At 60.7% G+C, this 13,694-nt stretch overlaps 1 protein-coding gene across 6 annotated transcripts; it reads right to left on the bottom strand.

The window, feature by feature from the left end:
- Positions 1-2,754: 2,754 nt before the first annotated feature.
- On the bottom strand, positions 2,755-13,060 carry D2HGDH (D-2-hydroxyglutarate dehydrogenase). 6 transcript variants are annotated; one of them, XM_060193630.1, is made up of 10 exons: positions 12,996-13,060; positions 11,350-11,691; positions 11,055-11,112; positions 9,033-9,172; positions 7,883-8,076; positions 7,387-7,555; positions 6,801-6,965; positions 6,419-6,561; positions 5,569-5,734; positions 2,755-3,355 (listed from the first exon to the last, which is right to left on the bottom strand). In XM_060193630.1, the coding sequence occupies exons 2-10, from the start codon at positions 11,681-11,683 to the stop codon at positions 3,096-3,098; spliced, it is 1,629 nt and encodes a 542-aa protein (XP_060049613.1). In that variant the 5' UTR covers positions 11,684-11,691; positions 12,996-13,060; the 3' UTR covers positions 2,755-3,095. The 6 variants fall into 6 exon arrangements, with proteins under 6 accessions (XP_060049613.1, XP_060049614.1, XP_060049612.1 ...); XM_060193631.1 differs by having other exon boundaries at positions 12,992-13,042; XM_060193629.1 differs by lacking the exon at positions 12,996-13,060 and adding an exon at positions 12,340-12,352.
- Between the last annotated feature and the right edge of the window lie 634 nt (positions 13,061-13,694).

The following is a 13,694-nucleotide window of genomic DNA, read 5'->3' as shown; positions in this document are numbered from 1 at the left end:
GCCAGCCAGAGCCCTGGCACTTCCTGTGCCAGGACATTCTGAGCCGAGAGCTTCCTGGAGCCCCTTTCCCAGCAGACAGGGGCTGCCCCCTCCTGCCCCTTTCCCTCCTACAAAGTATAAAAGCTCTCCACCCACCTGCCACAATCCCCTCTTCCCAGCCCCTCTCCAGACCTGCCACCCTCGACCCTCCCGTGTCCAGGGCTCAGAGGGCACACACCTGGGTGTGCATGCGTGTATACATGAAAGCTTGTGTCCACAAGTGTGCACCTGCGTGCAAGTCGGCATGTGCATGTGTGTGGATGTGCGTATGCACCAGTATGTTGTGTGCATGCACGTGTCTGTGTGTCTATCTACATGCTGCGGGGAGGGCGCGCCATGTGGCAGGCAGGTGGATAGGGCCACCCCAGGGAGGCTGCACAGTTGTCCCTGGCGACTCCACATTCTGCTGTCTGGATGTTTCAGCCCACCCTGCAGGAGACAGGGGCCCCTTCAACCCTGCTCCCCTCAATCTCCATCTGGTCACCCCCCACCCCTGCAGAGACCCCAGAGCTATGTCTCCAAGACCATCCACTTTGAGTCCAGTTAGCTAACAGTCACCAAATGGTGACAGCAGGCACATGGGAACCCACCCGCTGACACCAGGGCCTCCCAGCCCAGACCCATAGCAATGACACAGGTTCCAATACAGCAGGGGACAGCAGGGGACAAGGAGTGGAGTGGGGGTGGGGGTGAGTGAGATGCAGGGAGGGATGGAAAGGGTATATGTTGAGGGATGAGGGTGCATGTGATGGACAGAGAAGAGCGGGGCTGGAATGGGACAGGAGGCGACAGAGAATTAGGGGCAGGAGGGATGTGATGAGCATAAGCAGGGAGTGGGTTGGCCAGCCCAAGTCCTAGACAAGGCCATGTGGCACACAGGGGAGCTCAGAGTAGAGGTGAGCCCTGGGGGAGGTCAGGCTGGAGGTGAGCCCTGGGGGAGGGCAGGCTGGAGGTGAGCCCTGGGGGAGGGCAGGCTGGAGGTGAGCCCTGGGGGAGGGCAGGTGGTGAGCCCTGGGGGAGGTCAGGCTGGAGGTGAGCCCTGGGGGAGGGCAGGCTGGAGGTGAGCTCTGGGGGAGGGCAGGCTGGAGGTGAGCCCTGGGGGAGGGAAGGCTGGAGGTGAGCCCTGGGGGAGGGCAGGTGGAGGTGAGCCCTGGGGGAGGTCAGGCTGGAGGTGAGCCCTGGGGGAGGTCAGACTGGAGGTGAGCCCTGGGGGAGGGCAGGCTGGAGGTGAGCCCCATGGGTATCAGATGGAGGTGAGCCCCATGGATAATCAGGTGGAGGTGAGCCCCATGGGTAATCAGGTGGAGGTGAGCCCTGGGGGAGGGCAGGCTGGAGGTGAGCCCCATGGGTATCAGGTGGAGGTGAGCCCCATGGGTATCAGAGTGGAGGTGAGCCCCATGGGTAATCAGGTAGAGGTGAGCCCATGGGTAATCAGATGGGGGTGAGCCCCATGGGTAATCAGGTAGAGGTGAGCCCCATGGGTATCAGAGTGGAGGTGAGCCCATGGGTATCAGAGTGGAGGTGAGCCCCATGGGTATCAGAGTGGAGGTGAACCCCATGGGTATCAGAGTGGAGGTGAGCCCCATGGGTATCAGAGTGGAGGTGAGCCCCATGGGTAATCAGGTGGAGGTGAACCCCATGGGTATCAGAGTGGAGGTGAGCCCCATGGGTATCAGAGTGGAGGTGAGCCCCATGGGTATCAGAGTGGAGGTGAGCCCCATGGGTATCAGAGTGGAGGTGAGCCCCATGGGTAATCAGGTGGAGGTGAGCCCCATGGGTGTCAGAGTGGAGGTGAGCCCCATGGGTAATCAGGTGGAGGTGAGCCCCATGGGCATCAGGTGGAGGTGAGCCCCATGGGTAATCAGGTGGAGGTGAGCCCCATGGGTGTCAGAGTGGAGGTGAGCCCCATGGGTATCAGGTGGAGGTGAGCCCCATGGGTAATCAGAGTGGAGGTGAGCCCCATGGGTATCAGAGTGGAGGTGAGCCCCATGGGTAATCAGGTGGAGGTGAGCCCCAAGGGTAATCAGGTGGAGGCGAACCCCATGGGTAATCAGGTGGAGGTGAGCCCCAAGGGTAATCAGGTGGAGGTGAGCCCCATGGGTAATCAGGTGGAGGTGAGCCCCATGGGTATCAGAGTGGAGGTGAGCCCCATGGGTAATCAGGTGGAGGTGAGCCCCATGGGTATCAGAGTGGAGGTGAGCCCCATGGGTATCAGGTGGAGGTGCATCCCGTGAGTCCCCATTCATTGGGGAAACTGACGATCCTTCCTAGCCGACTGAATCCACATGGATCCCAGTCACTTTCAAAGCCAGCAACAAGCAGCTCCTGACAGCTTTCAACCTGACGCTATTGACTGGCTACGGAAGAAGGGCAAACGCTAGAAGAAGGTGGAGGTGAGCCCCATGGGTAATCAGGTGGAGGTGAGCCCCATGGTAATCAGGTGGAGGTGAGCCCCATGGGTAATCAGGTGGAGGTGAGCCCCATGGGTTATCAGGTGGAGGTGAGCCCCATGGGTATCAGGTGGAGGTGAGCCCCATGGGTATCAGAGTGGAGGTGAGCCCCATGGGTAATCAGGTGGAGGTGAGCCCCATGGGTATCAGGTGGAGGTGAGCCCCATGGGTGTCAGAGTGGAGGTGAGCCCCATGGGTATCAGGTGGAGGTGAGCCCCATGGGTGCAAGCGATGGTCCCTACCCACGCTAGCTCACAGAAGCAAATGTGGGTCATCCGTTTTTACTGATGTTGGAGGAAGAGCAGCACTGGGCACGGGTACTTCCCCCACCCACCCCCAGGGCTCCCTAGGGGCCCCCAGCGCCATATGTTAGGTGCTCTGGTTACAGAGCCTGAAAAGCACACCCAGGGGAATGCCCCTTCCCAGCCAACAGCACCAGCTGGACATGGAAACACTGTGTTGTCTCTACCTTGGGGTGAGGAAGGAACCAGGGTTTGCGTCTGAGGGCCCTGCCTCCCTGCTGTCCCGTGGGGACCCCAGTGCCATCAGCCCTCTTCCCCTCCTCAGTGTGGAACCCAGCAAAGGGCACTCCCCGCTGGCCAGGGCTCAGGCCCGGGTGGGCAGTGTCTTGTAGGGATTCAGGATACCCTTGGGGTCCAGCAGCCCCTTGAGCTGTCGCATGAGCTCCAGGGCGGCGGGTGGCTTGCTATAGCCAATCACATCCTTCTTCCGGAAGCCCAGGCCATGCTCAGCACTCACACTGCCCCTCCGGGCCGCCGTCCACTCATAGACGTAGGGCTCCAGGGCAGCACACAGTTCAGCGCTATAGGCCTCGGCCGTCACGTTCAGGTGCAGGTTGCCGTCCCCTGTGGGGACCGGGAGGGGATACAGCAGTTGGGCTATGCAGAGTCCAGACCTTGGACGGAAAAAGCCAGACCACGCTGAGGGCTGAGCACCACAGGGGCCAGCAGGAGGGGCTCCTTGGCAGACCTGAGGCAGCTTGGGGGGCACAAGAGCAGGATGGGCATCACCTACAGCTGCCCATGCCCTGCGGTGACGGTGCCCTGGGTCCAGGTCCCCACACAAGCAGAACTCAGACCCTCCTCAGACAGGTGCCAGGCTCTGCCCACTCCCAAAGCCCTGGTCCTATCCAGGTAGCAGGACCCCTGGCCACACCTGCTCCAGGGAGGGGACTCACTGCTGTGTCACCAGGAAGAGCAAGTCACAGAGGAGCCGGGCCCCAAGGAGGGACTGACACAGCCTGAGAGCAGGGCTGCAGGTGGAGGAGTAGCTGAGGGGCTGAGACCCCAACCCATGTGGAGGTCAGACAGGCCTGACCCTGACACCTGTGGGGTGGCCCTGAGGACCGCTCTGGCCTGATCTGGATGCCCAAGATGTTGGGAGACAGAGATAGAGCAAAGCAGAGGTGGGCAGGAAATGGGCACCGCTAGGGGGAGACACAGGAGATCGGGGCTCCCAGAGAGGGAACCTGCTGTGACATAAAATTATTCGTAAGTCGCAAGGACCGGTGTAGGGATCCTGGCTCAAGCCCCCGGCTCCCCACCTGCAGGGGAGTCACTTCAGAGGCGGTGAAGCAGGTCTGCAGGTGTCTGTCTTTCTCTCCCCCTCTCTGTCTTCCCCTCTTCTCTCCATTTCTCTCGGTCCTAGCCAACAACAACATCAATCATATAACTACAAGAATAAAAAAAAAAAAGGGCAACAAAAGAGAATAAAAAATAAATATTTAAAATAAAAAGAAATGGTCAAAAAAACTATTCATAAGTAAGGCTCTTGCCAGGCTGGCAAGATGGCAGCAGCCAGTGAACCCCCCAGGCTTAAGGCATTTACAGGCAAAAAAAAAAAAAAAGAAAGAAAGAAAGAAAAAACCAGCTTCCCACCATTCTGCAGGTCAACAGACAAGGCTCTACAGCTGGCTGTTGCGTAGAGGCCCTCTGACACCATGGGGCTCCTGATACCCCCTTCACCCTGCTTTCCACAGAGCCAGTGTTCACTGGGATCTCTGGAACCCAGTGCTTCCTGCCCAGCAGAGAGCAGGGCTCTCTCCTGGCTGACAGACCTCCCTCGGTCTCACCTGGGAGCCAGACAGCTCTTCACTGTCCACCCTTCTCCTAGGGATAACTTCTTTTTTTTAAATATTTATTTATTTATTTATTTATTTATTCCCTTTTGTTGCCCTTGTTTTTTTATTGTTGTAGTTATTATTGTTGTTGTCATTGTTGGATAGGACAGAAAGAAATGGAGAGAAGAAGGGAAGACAGAGAGGGGGAGAGAAAGACAGACATCTGCAGACCTGCCTCACTGCCTGGGAAGCGACTCCCCTGCAGGTGGGGAGCCGGGGGCTCGAAGCAGGATCCTTACGCCGGTCCTTGTGCTTTGCACCATGTGCGCTTAACCTGCTGCACTACCACCCGACTCCCAGGGATAATTTCTTAACTTGCTTGTTCCAATAAATGTTATAAGCCCTCTCTCCAGAACCCCCTGTGCATCGCCAGCTAGAAGAAGGCAGACTAGGTCTTCACCAATGTGACATTCCCCAGCAGGAAGCGTGGAACCCCAAAACCCTCACAGCATAGCACTGCTCACCCTGGAGACATCTGCACCCCTGTGCCTGCAATCAGTCACCCACCGCGGAGCCAGTGGGAGAGGGGCAGTGCACTCTTGGCCCCCACTGGCGAGAACAGAGACAAGTCTGCAAGACCCATGTTGCAGACAGAAGGCAGGACAGAGAGCAGGGGTGTCTGGGAGGCAGCTGGGGTGGGGGCAGGAGCCTGTGTGGTGGACACACACAGTGTGGCAGGTGGCCAGGCCTCCGCGGATGGACAGGAAACTTGAGCGGCACTCAGCTCTGGGTCCCTGTGGGAGATAGAAGCTGGGCCTTTGAGGCCCCAGCTCGCACTCCAAGTCCACTCAGACCTCAGCAGCGGTGGTAGGGACAAGAGAGAAAGACTAGCCTAGGTTGCAGATGCCAGCGGAGATGGGGTGTCGCTGTGCAGAGGGTGGCCCCCCCACCTCCACCAGGGCCGAGGAGGTGTGCCCGCCCTGCCCGGGACCAGCTCACCCAGGTGTCCATAGCCCACCACGTGGCGGGCACGGGGACCGAGGCGGGCGCGGAGGTCAGGCACCAGGTGGTAGAGCTGCTCCAGGGGCAGCGAGAGGTCGTATTTGTACACGTAGCCGTCCCGGCTCAGCGCTTCCGTGATGCGTTCCCGCAGGGCCCACAGCGCCTGGGGACACAGCACTGTGACGGGGTGACAGTGGGGACCCTCCACACACACCACAAGTGGCCAAGGCAGTGCCCCTGGGGCCCGGCCGCCATGAACCCTGCTCAGGCACCCTGCCTTCTGCCCCACTATCTACCCACTACCAGGCTGCCCTTTCCTTTAGGATCCACTCACTACTGGGCCCCCTGCCCCCAGAAGCCACCCACCACTTGTGCGCTCTGCCCCCAGCCTCCAGGATCCACTCTCCACCTGGATGCCCTGAATGGGCGGGGTGGGTGGTCTGCCCCTTCAGCCATGTAACCTCAGGACAGAGAACAGGACCCCCAAACCCCAGCAGGCAGACACAGGGGCCGCCGCAGTGAGAAGGGCAAAGCTGCCCAGACCACAAGCAGCTCTGGGAGACCCAGAGCTCAGCTGCACAGCCTGTCACTACTGACCCCCCCCCAGAAGGAGGTCCATGGGACCCTGACATGGTGACCCGCCCCCTGCTGGCCACTCTCCACTAGGCCCCTGCCCCCTAGGCCTGGATGGTGACAAAGACCCACCACCAGCCTCCCCATGGTGGAAGTGAGCGGGAACCCCAGGCTCCTCAACAGTGGGTCACTTCCTTTGCCAGCGAGATGCCCCTCAGAGCAAGATGCAGCACCCTACCCCCACCCCGGGTGCTGGGAGGAGGGTGGCCCGCACCTGGACCCGCCTCTGCTCTGTGGCCACCGTGCCGTCGGTCAGCAGCCCCGAGCTAAGCGCCTGCTCCAGGAAGGCCGTCAGCTTCTCGGAGTCATGGGCCACACTGGAGCCCGCCGTCTCCACCAGCACATAGAACGGGCTCCCTGCAGGGACACGGGGGCACCTGGGGACCACAGGGGAACGGCAAGCACCTGCAGGATGGGGCTTAAGCCCGGGGGGGCTGAGTGGTGTCCCTGGCAGGGAGCAGAGGCCACATGTGGGGACACTAGGACCCAGGTGTACTGGAGGGGGCATGGGGGGAATGGAAGCAGAGTCTGGAGGTCTCCACAGGCCTGGTCGCTGGACTGTGAGTAAGGCGTGTGGCAGGGCCTGGGGTCAGTACCTCGCACGGGGCAGCTGAGGCCCAGGTGCCGGCCCACTAGCTGCATGCACTCAGCGTCCAGGAACTCAAAGGCCGACAGGATCTCGCCCAGCTGGGCCTTGCAGAAGCGGAAGGTTTGCAGAACCTCCTGGAAGCCAGGGCAGCCTGCATGGCCTGGCATCAGACCTGCGGCCCCGTCCACCTGGCCACCCGAATCACCCTCATCACCCAGGCACCCCGGTCACCCAGCCACCATACCAGGCTACCCATCCCCGCGCATGGGGGGGTGTCTGCAGGCAGGACCAGAGCACCCAGGGGCAACTCTGCTCACTTGGCCTGGGGCTCCTGGTGGGCCCCCATAGCACCTGCCTGAGCCCTGGGCTGGAGCCAGGCACACACCCCATACCTATACCCACCCCACACTTAGACCCGACATACCCCACACTCACACTTAACCACCTGACTTCCCACACCTCACACCCACACCACACATCCACCTACACTCCGCCCCTACACCCCACACCCACACCCTATGCCCCCACTCTCCACACCTACACTCCGCCCCTACACCCCACCAGGCCAGCCTGGGCCCCAGCCGAGGACTCACCAAGGAAGGCCACATTCACAGCCTGGGGCCGGGGCACACAGGCGATGGACACGGCGGTGACCACGCCCAGGGTGCCCTCGGAGCCGATGAAGAGCTGCTTCAGGTCATAGCCTGTGTTGTCCTTTCGCAGCGAGCTCAAGCCGCTCAGCACCGAGCCATCAGCCAGCACCTGCCAGGCAGGTGGGAGGGTGGGGGGCTCAAGAGGGCAGCGTGGGAACAGTGCCTGCCACCTCACAGCATCAGGCCCTGAGTGTCTGGGAGTCCCTGAGCTCCTGCAGGGAAGAGTGACCCTGAGCTCCGGGAGATGGTGAGATCCTGGGGGATGGATGCCCCTGAGGCCCTGGGGGTGAAGGGCAGCCCACCAGAGTCCCCTGGAAGCAGCAGTGCTGGCTGGGGATGACTTGCTCCTCCAGGGGCAATGAGAAAGGGTCTTCCCCCTAACAGTGCCTGGGTCCTGCAGGGAGGGGCAGGGAGGGGCAGGCAGGGCAAGCCTTACCACTTCCAGGCCCAGGACTGTCCCCCGCAGGGACCCATAGCGCAGGAAGCGCAGGCCACCAGCATTGGTGGCCACGTTGCCCCCAATGTGGCAGCTGCCCTTGGCGCCCAGGTCCAGTGGCATGATGAATCCGCGTTCCTCCACGTGGCGGCCCAGCTGCTCCAACACACAGCCCGCCTGGCACACAAGGGTCCCTGCGGGAGCCACAGGACTAAGCCAGGATCAGCTGAGAAAAGGGCCTGGCCACAGACAGCTCAGTGGACAGGACTCTCAAGCTAGAGGTCTGAGTTCCATCCCTGGCATCTCACATACCAGAGGAATGGAGCTCCCTCCTCCCCTCCCCAATAAATAAATAAATAAATAAATAAATAAATATCAAGGGGGATGGGGAGACGGCATCATGGTTCTGCAAAAGACTCTCCTGCCTGAGGCTCTAAGGCCCAGGTTCAATCCCCAGCGCCACCATCAGCCAGAGCTGAGCAGGACTCTGGTCTCTCTCTCTGTCTCCCTCTCCATATCTCTCTCCCTCTGTCTCTCTCATAAAATTATTTTCTTTTTTTTATTCTTTATAAATATTATTAATTTACTTGTTATTGGATGGAGACAGAGAGAAATTGAGAGGGATGGGGAGATGAAGGGGAAGTGAGACAGAGAAACACCTGCAGCCCTGCTTCACCAGTCATGAAGCTTCCTCCTGCAGGTGGGGACCAGAGACTTGAACCTGGGACCTTGCACATTATAATGTGAGCACTTACCCAGGTGCACCACTGCCTGGCCCCCATAAAAAAAATTTAAGAGTTTAGAGGTGAGGTATGGAGTCAGCCTGGGTTTCACCCTCAGCACCCCCAAAACTAGAAAGGACCCCATACAAGGCACAGTGGGGAGCAAAGGGAATACAGAGCCTTGGGGGGGGGGTCTCTTAGGCAGGGGCCAGGCTTGGGAGCAGATGGGGGCAGAAACCGCTGCCCAGCCACCCACAGCATGGCAGAGGAGAAGCCTTCAAGTGGGTGGTGACCAGACCAGGACCTGGCCTCTGGGAGCCCGCACTGTGCAGAGGGGCGGGGGGGGGGGGGCAGGCCAGGCCAGGGAGCAGGACCCAGTCCCCCCCCCCCCCCGGCCCTGGCCCCGGCCGCGGGAGCAGCAAGCTTACCTGACACATCATGGAAGCTGAGAATGCGGTTCATGAGGGCGGTGGACAGGATGATCTCATCAAAGACGGGCACGCTGCCCCCCACCATGCCCGTGTTGCCCCCCTGCGGGCTCACAGCCAGGTTCCTCTGGTGGCAGTGCCTGCAGACAGCACAGGGCTGCATGAGGCCGGTCCCCTACCCATGCCCAGCCAGCCCCACTGTCACTGCTGTGAGCCTGAGCACGTACCAAGTAGGCATCTGATGACTTCAACTTGATGTGCACTTAACCCTGCACCCAACACCTTGAGGACTTGGAGTCCAGCAGCTATCCGTAAGTGCCTCTTTACAGGCAGGCAGGGATGGGTAGCAAAGGCCCCCAGGAAGCTGCCTCCTAACAGGCCCTGGAGAATCCATGACTCACTGAGACTGTGGTCCTTCAGATGCTGAGCTTACAGTCAGGATATCTGGAGATTCCGTCCCCACCTCCTGGATCCAAAAGTTGATTACCCAAATAGCCTACTGTCTGTCCTGCTTCCCACCCAGAATTCCTGATGTAGTGTAAAACTTGCTATAAGAAGGTGCTGGCCCTTCGAAAAAACCCTCCTCACTGCTGGTGGGAATGTCAGTGGTCCAGGCCCTGTGCAGAGCAGTCTGGAGACTCTCAGAAGGCCAGAAGTGGACCTGCCCTGTGCCCCTGCAATTCCTCTCCTGGGGATAGAGCCTAAGGCACCAACCACACCCATCCAGAGAGATCTGTGTCACCTGTGTTCATAGCAACACACTCTGTAACAGCCACAACCTGGGAGCAACCCCGGAGTCCAACAGCAGATGAGTGGCTGAGACAGCTGTGGTCTAGATACACAATGGAATACTACTCAACTGTGAAAAATAATGAGGTAACTTTCCTCATCTCATCTTAGAGTTTGAAGGAATCATGTTAAGTGAGATCAGTCAGAAAGAAAAGGATGGCAAGGACCTGCATAAAGATCCCGGTTCGAGCCCCCGGCTCCCCACCTGCAGGGGAGTCGCTTCACAGGTGGTGAAGCAGATCTGCAGGTGTCTTTCTCTCCCCCTCTCTGTCTTCACCACTCTCTCCATTTCTCTCTGTCCTATCCAACTACAATGACATTAATAACTACAACAATAAAACAACAAGAGCAACAAAAGGGAAAATAAATACTAAAAATTTTTTTTAAAGGTAAAAAAAAAGAGAGAGAAAGGAAGAAAAAAAAGGATGAATATGGATGACCTCACTCATGGACAGAAGTGGAGAAATAACAACAGAAGGGGAAACACAGAGCAGAACTTGGACTGCGTTTGGCATCCTGCACCAAAGTAAAGGACTCTCCTAAGGAAGAGTGTTCAGGTCCTGGTGCCTGGTGGTGGAGAAGGACCTAGGCTGGGGGCAAGAGTCTTTGCAGAAAAATGAAATTTTACACATGGACCGACAACTGTATTAACTGTAAGCCACTACCCTCCCCCAGTGGTTTTTTTTTTTTAAGTGCTGGCCCTTAATGGGGCCCTCCATCCGTTGTTCAAACCCCTTCACATTCACATTCAGGCCCGCTCAGAGCTCAGAGCTTCTGTCTTCCTGGGTCAGTCTCGGGGATCCTGCGCCATCTGCCATGACAATAAGACATGTCCCCCGTCCTGCACACTCCCTGCCCCCAGGAGCATGACAGTGTGGTCAAATGTCACTTGTGGTCCTGCAGGGTCATTGGGAACGCCTGCTGTCACTGAGGGTCACTGAGGGTCATCCTGGCTTCTCAGGGGAAAGGAGTTAAGTGTCAACCCAGGCAAAGCCAAGCCAGCGCCGAGAGAGGAAGCCGCTGCCTGGTGGGGTGGCACTCAGGGTTGGGCAGCCTGCAGAGTGCTCCCCAGACCTCAAGGCTCACTGTTCTTGGGGCGCACCCCTGCACAGGCCTGCCTCTGCATGCCCCTTGCCGAGCCCCAGCACCCAGACCCCATCTCAGGGGGCCAGGACCCCAGCCGGCCTCGTTCCTGTCCCCTGGGAGTCTGCGCCCAGACCGTGGAGGCCCTACCTGAGAATGCGGGAGACTTCCTCTGTGGTGCGGGGCCGGAGCAGCACCCGGCTACAGCCTGGGGCGGAGGGAAAGGAGAGTTGGGGGCTGGAGAGGGTGGGAATGCAGGACAATGGGAGACACAGGACTGTGGGGTATAGGCACCTGTGAGATGTGGCACCTGTGTCTGCATCCCCCCAAGAGCTCACCACTGAGCAGCCCACAGAGCCCCAATCCTGACGCCCTCAGCAGGCTGGACTTGGCACACCGCGGCCAGCCTTCCGCTCGCCGAGACCCCCCTGCAAGTCCTGCTCACCACGCACGGAGCGCAGCCAGTCCACGTTGACGGCTGCCAGCACCTCGGGGTCCGTGATCACCCTGCCGGGCAGCATGTGCTCAAAGGCAGCCAGGTCTTCCTCTGTCACCTCGGAGAAAGGCAGCCGCTGCACGGGGTAGCGCTCTGCGGTCAGCGCCACCTCGGGGGCCCCGGTGGGCAGGGAGGAGCTGCCCCTGAGGCTCGGGGGCCAAGGGACCAGCATCGAGGGGCTTCGTGCGCCTGCCCCTGACTTGCCGGCCACCAGGGCCCCTGGGGGACAAGCCACCTGCAGGGACAGCTGCATTGCCCACCTGGACACCCGCCACGGCAGCATGGCGTCACCTGGAGCGAAGAGGGGGCTCTGCAGCTCCACAGCACAGGGAGACACCCTGACATGGGACCCTGGGCATGGTGGGGCCTCTGGGGGAGAGGTGGGGACTAGGAGAGGTAGGAGTCCCAAGGGAGGGGTACCAGGAGAGGTGCCCAGGGACAGGAGAGGCCCCAGGGCAGTCCTGGGGGGGAGGTAAAGGTCCTGGGGAGAGGTGGGTCCCATGGGGAGAGGTAGGGGTCTCTGGGAGAGAAATGAGGTCCTGGAGGTAGGGTGCCCAGGGGAGAAGTGGGGGGGTCCCTGGAAGAAAGCTGGGGTCCCCAGGGGGAGATAAGGGTCCCTGGGAAAAGGAAGGGTCCCCGGGATAGAGGAGGGGACCCTGCAGAGAGGCGGGGCCCCCAGGGGTGAGGTGGGGGTCCCCGGGTTGGGTGGGGTCCTGGGGGCAGAGGAGGAGTCCCAGGCACCCTGGGATGTGAGTGGATGATTATTACTGAAAGAAGCTCCGAGACAGGAGCTCCAAGGAGGTTTTCCCTAGTTACTGTCTTCCTAGCACCAGCAGGAGTGGGGTTCAGGGTCACCACCCCTCCCGAGGGCATCTCCCTGCCGCCCACACCCCCAGGCGGCCACCCCTACCCTGCCCTTCCCTGAGACCCCTCCCTCACCGCCGTGTCCAGACAGCCCCACCTGGCCCACAGCTGCTGTGTGGACTTTCTGCCAAGGTCACAGGCAGGAGTCACAGGCGAGTGAGGGTCGCAAGTGGCAGTCACAGACACAGGGAGGAGCTGGGCCAGGCCCTACCCACCAGTACAGGGATGGGGGCAGGACACCTGGGGCAGGTGACAGGTACAAGGGGCGGGGACACGAGACAAGGGGCGGGGTGGGGGGGGAAAATAGGATGGAGGCACGTGACAGGTACAAGGGGCGGGGACACGGGACGGGGACACGTGACAAGGGGTGGGGGAGGGACAGGATGGAGCACGTGACAGGTACCCGGGCGGGGCGGGGACACGTGACAAGGGGTGGGGGAGGGACAGGATGGAGCACGTGACAGGTACCAGGGGCGGGGGACACACGGGGACACGTGACAAATGGTGGGGGAGGGACAGGATGGAGCACGTGACAGGTACCCGGGGCGGGGGCACCGGACGAAAGGGGGCCCCATTATATGTCCCCGGCGAACCCGACCAGGGCCTGGCTGTACCCGAGACCCACCCTCACCCGACGGGGACCCTCTCGGGGTCACTCCTTCGCTCCACCCCACACACGCGCCCGGTTCCCCCTGCCCCTGGGACCCCGACGGCCGCGCGCACGCACTCACGTCCGCGCCCCCGACCGGCCAGCACTCCGCCCTGGGGTGGGAACACGAACTGCGCCTGCGCCGTTTCTTCGGTGGCCCCGCCCACACCCAGGCCCCGCCCCCAGGCCCCAGCTCCTCCCTCTGCCCGGGCGGGACGGGGTCCCCAGCTGGGGTCGCTGTCCATTGCTCCTGCCGCCCTGTCTCTGCCTCCCCTCCCCGTCTGCAGCCTTCCCCAGGTTTGCTGACCCTCCCCCATCTATGGTGGGGACTCTTGGGCAGCAAGTGATGAGGATTCTACGGATGAGAAAGGATAGGGGTGGGTGCGGACCTGGGGTTAGGGTAGGCCAGGGGTCTGGAGGGGAGGCTGCGGGGGTTCCTGGGTGCGGGGAAGGCCAGGATCTGTGGACAGGAAGGTGAGAGATGGGCTGCCACAGGGGAGTGGGTGGGGTGCCCGCCTCCTGACCTGAAGTGGCAGCAGGTCGGAACCAGAGAGGATCCCACACGACGGGGCCTGGGGCCTCCTGAACCCCAGTGCCTGCATTCAAGACCACAGGCTGTGAGCCACTGTGCTTCCTTGGGGGGCAACTGACTCTTCAGGGCCTTTCTAAAGATGGGCTCAGTACTAAAGGAGTTCTTGACCCCTGGGTGCTTGTCTGCTGGGAGCCACCCGGTGACAAGAGGCCCTCCCTGAGAGCTCCAAGCAGTCGAGCTGAGCAGGTG

This window comes from Erinaceus europaeus, chromosome 7 (assembly GCF_950295315.1).
Source record: "Erinaceus europaeus chromosome 7, mEriEur2.1, whole genome shotgun sequence".
Lineage (NCBI taxonomy): Eukaryota > Metazoa > Chordata > Mammalia > Eulipotyphla > Erinaceidae > Erinaceus > Erinaceus europaeus.
The sequence above is the reverse complement of the archived record's forward strand: the minus strand, read 5'-3'. Positions and strand labels throughout refer to the sequence as shown.

Excerpts from the sequence above, each read along its gene's own strand:
- D2HGDH (XM_060193627.1), bottom strand. The coding sequence starts at position 11,902 with ATGGGACCCACCTCTCCCCAGGACCTTTACCTCCCCCCCAGGACTGCC. Across the intron at positions 11,113-11,349 it reads CTGGCTGCGCTCCGTGCGTG|GCTGTAGCCGGGTGCTGCTC; the intron begins GTGAGCAGGACT and ends CCTCCGCCCCAG. Across the intron at positions 3,356-5,568 it reads GGTGGGCTATGGACACCTGG|GGGACGGCAACCTGCACCTG; the intron begins GTGAGCTGGTCC and ends CGGTCCCCACAG.